General features: G+C 45.6%; 1 protein-coding gene and 1 long non-coding RNA gene across 4 annotated transcripts in view; one reads left to right on the forward strand and one right to left on the reverse strand.

The window, feature by feature from the left end:
- LOC309354043 (uncharacterized protein) overlaps nucleotides 1–5,760 on the reverse strand; it is a 114,671-nt gene extending 108,911 nt beyond the window's left edge. For all 3 annotated transcript variants that reach the window (XM_081883744.1, XM_081883743.1, XM_081883742.1), the window contains exons 1-3: nucleotides 5,475–5,760; nucleotides 3,374–3,458; nucleotides 1,916–2,416 (exon numbers count right to left, since the gene is read on the reverse strand). In XM_081883744.1, coding sequence (XP_081739870.1) covers nucleotides 1,916–2,416; nucleotides 3,374–3,402 — 530 coding nt within the window. In that variant the 5' untranslated portion in view covers nucleotides 3,403–3,458; nucleotides 5,475–5,760. The remainder of the gene's footprint in view (nucleotides 1–1,915; nucleotides 2,417–3,373; nucleotides 3,459–5,474) is intronic.
- LOC309354443 overlaps nucleotides 1–8,350 on the forward strand; it is a 609,149-nt gene that overhangs the window by 555,115 nt on the left and 45,684 nt on the right. The gene's annotated exons all lie outside the window — the stretch shown is intronic.

An 8,350-nucleotide genomic window follows, 5' to 3' on the forward strand; every position in this document is an offset into this window, starting at 1 on the left:
AAGACATGGAATTTTGGGGGAGGATGAAACTCTCCTTTTTGGGGAGGATAGCTGTTGTCAAAATGAATATTCTGCCTAGAATGCTATTTCTATTCCAGACCATCCCCATACTTAAAGACCTAAAACAATGCAAAGAGTGGCAGAGAGTCTTGGCAAAGTATATTTGGCAGGGGAAAAGGCCACGGATAAAAATGAAAATTTTGATAGATAAAAAAGAAAGAGGGGGCTTTTCTCTCCCGGATCTAAGTCTATACTATGAAGCGGCCTGCATACTTTGGTTAAAAGATTGGATAAAACTGGAGAATAGAGATCTACTGGATTTAGAAGGCTTTAATAATTGGTACGGATGGCATTCGTACCTTTGGTATGGGAAAGTGAAGGTCCACAAGAGCTTTCTAAATCATATTTTTAGAGGACCTTTATACCAATCATGGGAAAGGAATAAAAATCTCCTTGAAAAAAAGACCCCATGGTGGATCTCACCAATTGAGGCTTTAACGGTGAAGAAAACAAACATGGAGGGAAAAAACGCCACCTACGAAGAAATGTTAAGAAAAACAGACCAAGGGCCAAGACTTAGACCTTATGAAGAGATAAAAAATCTATTCACTGGGTGGTTGCAATACCACCAGGTGAATGATTTGCTAAAAGAGGACAAGAAGAAGTTGGGTTTTGAGGACAAAAAATCAAAATTTAATGTAGAAGTAATAGAAGGTAAAAACAAAACCCTATCTAGAATCTATGACATACTTTTAGAGTGGTATACAAAGGACGAGGAGGTGAAGGAGGCAATGATTAAATGGGCAATTGACTTTGGTTATAACATCGATTTTGAAAGGTGGATGGAAGTGTGGAATCGTAATATAAAGTTTACAGCATGTATGTCTCTGAGAGAAAATGTTTGGAAGATGCTATATAGGTGGTACCACACCCCTGTGAAGTTGGCCAAAATGTATAGACTAAAAGATAAGAAATGCTGGAAATGTGGGGAGGTGGAGGGTGACCTATATCTCTATGGTGGACATGCAAAAAGGTGAAAGGCTTTTGGGAATCGGTTTACAATGAGCTTAAAAGAATATTTAAATACACCTTTCCCAAAAGACCCGAAGCCTTTTTGTTGGGAATGACGGGTAAAGATATTAAGAAAGAAGATAGAACGATATTCCTCTATGCCACCACAGCAGCGAGAATTTTATTGGCACAATATTGGAAAGTGGAAACTATCCCCAATATAAATGATTGGCAAATTAAAATGATAAAATATGCTGAGCTTGATAAATTAACAGGTAAATTAAGAGACCACGATGAACAGAAATCTCTGAAAAATTGGAGTAAATACTGGAACTATATTGGAATAAATGCTTAATGTGATTGGCGGGGTCAGAACAAATACTACCAGCGTGTGAATTTAGGTCTATAGATTAAAAATCAAATACGTAATGGAAGCAGATATTCGATACTTACCAAAAGGATGGAAGGAAGTCCAGGAGGTGGTTTTTTGTGTGTGTGTATGTGTGTGTGTGTTTTTTGTTGTTTTTTTTTTTATCTTTTACTGTTTTGCGAGATAGCCAGATTAATATATCTTTGTATAGTTAGTGAGAGGAAAAAGTTGGCTTGTATATCTTGACTCTTTTTTTTGTTACAATTTTTTCTTTTGTATTTGGTTGTATGTTTGTTATGTGCATAACCTTAATAAAAATGTATTTGGAAAAAAGAAAAAAAAGAAATTCCTTTCTACTAAAAGCGTTTGGCAATCAAAGGTTAAGGCCACAAAACTGAAAAGACAAGCCCCACGTAGCGTATGACCGAAGGGCATTTGAAAAGTTCACCCAACATGAAAGACTCGACTTGGAGCCCAAAGGAAAGGAGGGAAGCCCAGGTATCTCACTTTCTACTGCACGGTTGTTTCACTTACCTGTCGAAGCCGCGCGAGGAGCGGTGAGCAGCTGTGCTCGGCTCCGTAGTAAGAGAGCTGGAAAGATCATCCTTCAAATCTGTCGCAGTCTTTCCCCAGGACAGAGAGCTACGATTCTGAGAATTCTCCTTCCCATCTTGGGACTTCAGCTCCGATGTCCCAGACGGTGTGACGAGCTCCTCATCGCTCTGCTCCTTCCGATCTTGAGATTTACTGTCTTCGGACAGCTCAGTAAGGTCTTGGGGTTTGCCTTCGCTCTGATCATTTGGGTCTTGGGACTTGCTGTCGTTTTCACTCAGATCATTTGGGTTTGGAGATTTGCTGCCACCTTCACTCCGGTCATTCAGTGATTTGATGTCATCTTCCCCATGCTCAATTATATCTTGGGATTTGTTGTCCTCGGTGTGTTCACTTAGATTTTGAGTTTTGCTGTCCTCCGCTTGCTGGTTTAGATCTTGGGATTTGTTGTCCTCGGCTGGCTTGTTTAGATCTTGAGATTTGCTGCAATGGAAGGAAGAAATGATTCCAGACGCAGACATGGATTACATTGTGTATGTACCATTCCTCTGGTTTTGCCACCCCTCACTAGGGAGCAGATTCCACCAGCAGAATAGTTCTGCTCTATCTCAGCATGGGATATGATTGGTGTTAAGTTGTGGGTGAACATATCAGACAACACAGCGATTCTTCAAACAGCTCTTGTTTATTCACAGGCCAGAACAGAACTGAACTATATAGAGCTCCACTAGAACGCAACAGTAACCATTTTCTGTAACTATCCAATCACTGAACGTCACTTTCGATCCCTTATTTGCATATGTGGACCTGAACTATCTACAGTATCCCCCTGCTGGCCCAGGGTGAGAACTTCAGTACATAACAATTGGGACTTGCAATCATCTGAAATATGAGAACGTAGTACATTGGATGCTGCCTGCAGAGGTGCGATTGGGTAATTTGACGGTTTCAAAAGGTACGTTTCATGTATTTAAAAAGTCTCGTTTTGAATTAACACTACATTTCAGCTGTAGCCAACATATTCCATCCCTAAGAAGCCATTCCATTGCTTTCTGTTTCATTATGGGATCAGTTTGAAACATGGTGCAGGTCTGAGGTCTATTTTTCAGTGCCAGTCAAAGTTCAGCTCTGGAGCATGCAAGGACTAATAACGCAAACCCGAGTACCTCTGACCATGTGAAGAGTACTGTTCCCTATTGAATAAACATTTGCTAAACATCAGCTACTGTTGTAGTGGGGGGGAAATAAGGACGATTTGGAGTAGGGATAAGCTATGTCAATTCAAACTGAAAGAATACTTAGGATTCCTTTTTTTAAGCCTTGCCAAACATGCTGCAGAATTTCGCAGTTTATTATATAAAAACATTGTTGAAATTGTTAATCGTGATAAAAATACAATCAAAGGCAAAAGAAAACCAATATTAAAGAGGCTGAAGTCACCTGCTCACAGGGCTGAGCGGAGCCTCCATTCTTCTGGGGTGGAAAGCGCAGCTCCTTCTACATCAGTGTTGTTGTGGAATGACTCCTAAATAACAATAATTTTAAAAGTAAGGCACAACGCAAAAGTGAAGATGCCCCTGGGTCTCTGGTGATGGGACCAGGACCGGTCCGTCCATGAGGCAGACTGAGGTAACTGCCTCAGGCAAGGAAATCTAAGAGGTGGTGCCCCATGGATGCCCTGCAGGCATGCTGCTCCCACCAGAGAAGTGGACAGAAGTTGTGGCGGTAGCTTCTGGGGTCTGGCAAGATCTGTTGGCTATTTGCAGATTAGTTGTGCTGCAGAAGGCGTGCTGGGGAGACCACACATAACAAGGAACACAAAAATATCCTTTTGCTAGGTTTTAATAACAAAAACGCAGGGAAGCGGGTGTGGGTTAAACCACAAAGCCTAGGACTTGCCGATCAGAAGGTTGGTGGTTCGAATCCCTGCGATGGGGTGAGCTCCCGTTGCTCAGTCCCTGCTCCTGCCCACCTAGCAGTTCGAAAGCACGTCAAAGTGCAAGTAGATAAATAGGTACCGCTGCGGCAGGAAGGTAATGACCGCTCCCCGCTTAAAACGGGGGGCGCCCTTTGCGTGGACGCGTGCAGCCCCTAAACCTGGAGCGGCTCCAACAGCATAGGCTAGGCTATGCCTTCCCTCAGGTGGGATACCTGGAGGTCTCCGCCTACCTCAGTCAGTTGTCCAATCCCACCTGGGGGAAAGAGTTGCCAAGGAGACCAGGCCAGGTAGGGGAGGGATTACCTGCCCACACAAAGGAGGGAGGATTTTACCTGGGAATTCTCACTTGGCTCCAGAGCTTCTCCCACCCTACCCACCCTCAGTCAATGTCTTATGTTGCAGGTTAATTTTCCTCACATGTTTTGCAAGTTAATTTTCTTCACAGGTATGCGGGCGCTGCTACGTTAAGGTCACTGTTAAAGGGCCGGAAAGGAATTTCCCTGCATTGGCAGGTTTCGCCTTTCCCGTAGCAAAACGTCACAACTTTGGCAGTATCAGGCCTTGGGCGGAATCCTTTTGTCCATCTTCCTCTTTGCGGCGGCGATACCAGGGTTCCCCGTTAAAGGGGTTTCTGAAGGGAGGCTTTGACCGTACGCCGGAAGGTTGTCATTGCTCTCCCCTGCGGCGGCGGCGTTACGGGGGCGGCTATCTCTGCTTGAACATATGTTCTCCAGAGCCGGACCATCCCCCCCACACACACTGGATAACCCTGATGCTCCCTAGGTCCCCGGCTGGGGACTGGGGAGGGAGAACGCCCAATGCCTGAGCCAAGGTCTACCCACATTTGAAATTTAATAAAGTTGTGGCCAATTTAATCCCATAGCACGTTGTCTTGAGTCGTTATTCCACATGACGGGGGGACCGCGCAGGATCTGGGGACTCCGCCTGTCCACGCAAACGCGTTTCCGTGCGCTGCTCTGGTTCTCCAGAAGCGGCTTAGTCATGCTGGCCACATGACCCGGAAGCTGTACACCAGCTCCCTTGGCCAATAAAGCAAGATGAGCGCCGCAACCCCAGAGTTGGCCATGACTGGACCTAATGGTCAGGGGCCCCTTTACCTTTACCTTTAATAACAAAAACAAAAACTCCTTTTACAATATATCAATAAGCATGACACCAACCCATCCACCAGGGTACTGAGAGAGCTATGTGCTGCTCTTTATATACTATACCCAACAGCTTAATTAACACAACTTAACAGCACCTGCTATACTGCTTCACAGCTGTAAAACTAGGTCACGTTATTTGCTCTGGCCCTTAAAGAAATACAGTGGTACCTCGGGTTAAGAACTTAATTCGTTCTGGAGGTCTGTTCTTAACCTGAAACTGTTCTTAACCTGAAGCACCACTTTAGCTAATGGGACCTCCTGCTGCTGCTGCACCGCTAGATCACAATTTCTGTTCTCATCCTGAGGTAAAGTTCTTAACCTGAGGTACTATTTCTGGTTAGCGGAGTCTGTTACCTTGAGTGACAGCAAAGGATCCAGGAGTGCCCCCAAGCTGCGAATCTGCTCCCTCGTAGATGCATACAGAAATACTTACACAAAATGCCTCTGTTGCTAATCCACTTGTCAAGAAGTTGCAGGGATTAGCAAACCTCTTGGAAATGACTGGGCAGCCAGAATGGAAAGAAAAGGGTGTAGCACAGCCAGGATAGTCAACATGAGCAAGGGGAAGTTCTTCTGATCTTCTCCTGGCACCATGAAGAAGGTCTTAGGTTTGGTGCCGAGTGAAGGGATAGGAGGGCCAAGAGAGTTTGGTGGAATTGGCTCTCTGATGTTGGATGTGCAGCCCTCCTCCACACCAAGTTCTCTCCCACTACTTTGACCTCAACTGTTGCATGGAGAGGTTCCAATCTAGTGATGTCACAGAGTAAAAGGTGACCCACGAGGTAGAAAATAACATCCTGAGTTGGGAGGTGAAAGAGAGACTCAGCTACTTGACGTTGTTCTGAACCTGTAGCTATAGAATCATGGAGCCAGAAGGGTCTTTATGAGTTCCATATAATGCGTATACCCATTGAAGGCCAAGACAACAAGAACATCATGGATGATCGTCTAGATTCTGTTGGAAAACCTCCAAGGAAGAAGACCTCATTGTGCTTCAGAGTCTACAGAGTGGGGTTGTTGCTACCAGAGCATTGATTCCTCCCCTGGAATTGTCTTTTATCTTGCTTCCAACCCCTAGCTTCTTACTTTTCTTGTTGCCTTCATATTTGTACAAAGTGTGAGGGCTCTCCCTTCCAACCCCTTTCTCCTCTCACTTTGGTTTTTTAAAAAATATTTTTTATTAAATTTTACATTTTTATCATAAGAACATCATATCAACTAACAACAAATTCAATTCCCAGATTCCCCCAACCCCTGCTGGTGACTTCCCTCAACTTTTCCTTCTAGTTTTTTTTTCATAGTAACTTCTCCTGCTTGCTTTATTATATCTTAATAATATATTCTTTAAATTAAGTATTGCTGTGTTCTTAACATCACCTTTGTAATTTCTGTATTTGTTTTTGCTAATTTTAAGTGTTTACTCAAAACCTACTAGTGAGTCCAGTTCTTTACATTGATTCCATAAATACAACATAAATGGTTCCCAGTCCTTTAAAAAATCTCTATTGTCCTTTTCTCTAAGTCTTTCAGTTAACTTTGCCACCAGTTTTTCTTGCCAATGTTTAGTTGGTATTTCTCTCACCTTTCTTTGGATACTTTCTTATTTCTCTTCCTGCAAAACTATTCACACTGTGAGTGGGATACAACACACCCCAACAATTCCTATCCCACGTCTCTCAACTTTCCTCTTCCTGATTTCTCATCATGCCTGAACCTCCCACTAGGGCTTTTTCTGATTTATCTCTGCATGCTAACAAGAGAGGTGTGGCCTCCAGACTGACTTGATTGATTGATGCTGGGGCTTCCTGCAAAGACTTTCCTAATCAGGGCAACATGGCTGTCTCCTCCTCACAGTAGGCTTGCTAGGGTTAACCACGGTGTTGTATTAAATTGGAGTGAACAGATTTCATATATATATATATGCCTGTTGTCCAGTGGCGTAGCGTGGGGGGTGCAGGGCGGCCGGCCGCACCGGGCACAACATCGGGGGGGGGGGGCGCTCGCCGCCTCCGGAGTCGCTGAAGAGCCTCGGGCGCAGGCTGTAGCAGAGCCCCATGTCTTGCGGAACCGACGAGCTGTGCACGCGTCCGGGCTGAAGGCGTCCGGCAGGCAGCGGCTCTCAGCGCTCACCGCGGTCCCCGCGTGTCAGGGCCACGGAGGGCGCGCCAGGCAGCCCCTCCTCACAGCCCCCCTGCCGCTGCTGCTGCTGGGCCATGTTGCATTTTCCTTGCCTCTCTGTCCTCCTCCTCCTCCGGGCAAGTGGCATCGTTTGGGTGGCAGCGCCAGCAGCAACTCGCCTCAGATCACCTGACACGGACCCGCCGCCGTCGCCATGGCTATCTTACCATAAATACCCCAGCCCAGAAGAAGCTGGCAGCGGCAGCAGGTTAGGGGTTAGCAAGAAGAAGCTGGCAGCGGCAGCAGGTTAGGGGTTAGGGGGCGCAAATTACTTGCCTTGCCCTGGGTGCTGACAACCCACGCTACGCCGCTGCTGTTTTCTTTGTCCACGGAGTTTTCTTGGCAGGGATACTGGAGTGGCTTGCCAGTTCCTGCTCCAGGTGGATCACATTTGGTCAAAACTCTCCACTATGACATGTCCATCTTGGGTGGCCCTGCACAGCATAGCTCATAGCTTCTCTGAGTTATTCAAGCCCCTTTGCCACGGCAAGGCAGTGATCTATGAAGGGATCTTCATGGCCACCGCATGAGAAGAGAAGACTCCCTGGAAAAGACCCTGATGTTGGGAAAGATGGAGGGCACAAGGAGGAGAAGGGGACAACAGAGGACGAGATGGTTGGACAGTGTTCTTGAAGTACCAGCATGAGTTTGACCAAAGTGCGGGAGGCAGTGGAAGACAGGAGTGCCTGGTGTGCTCTGGTCCATGGGGTCACGAAGCGTCGGACAGGACTAAACGACTAAACAACAACAACAGATTTCATTTTTACACACTTCCAGCACATATTTTGCATGGCTGAATTGGGACTTCTAAGCTCTGATGTTAATTGATCCTGCAGATCCAGACTGAATGCAGAATATAAAAGTGTGATCTTACATTGTTGGGATAGCTCGGTCAGTAGAGCATGAGGTTCTTAATTTCAGGGTTGTGGGTTCAAGCTCCACAATGGGCAAAAAGATTCCTGCATTGCCGGGGGTTGGACTAGACGACCCTTGTGGTCCCTTCCAACTCTAGAATTCTATAATATTCCAAGAGTTTGGGATAGTCTTGGAAGAAACTGTTTCTGGCCAGCAGAGCTATGGGGAATGGCGAACTGTGCTTCAGTTGTGTTAAGTTGTGGGTGAACATATCAG

Source organism: Podarcis melisellensis, assembly GCF_964234715.1.
Source record: "Podarcis melisellensis genome assembly, chromosome: 13".
NCBI classification, from domain to species: Eukaryota; Metazoa; Chordata; class Lepidosauria; order Squamata; family Lacertidae; genus Podarcis; species Podarcis melisellensis.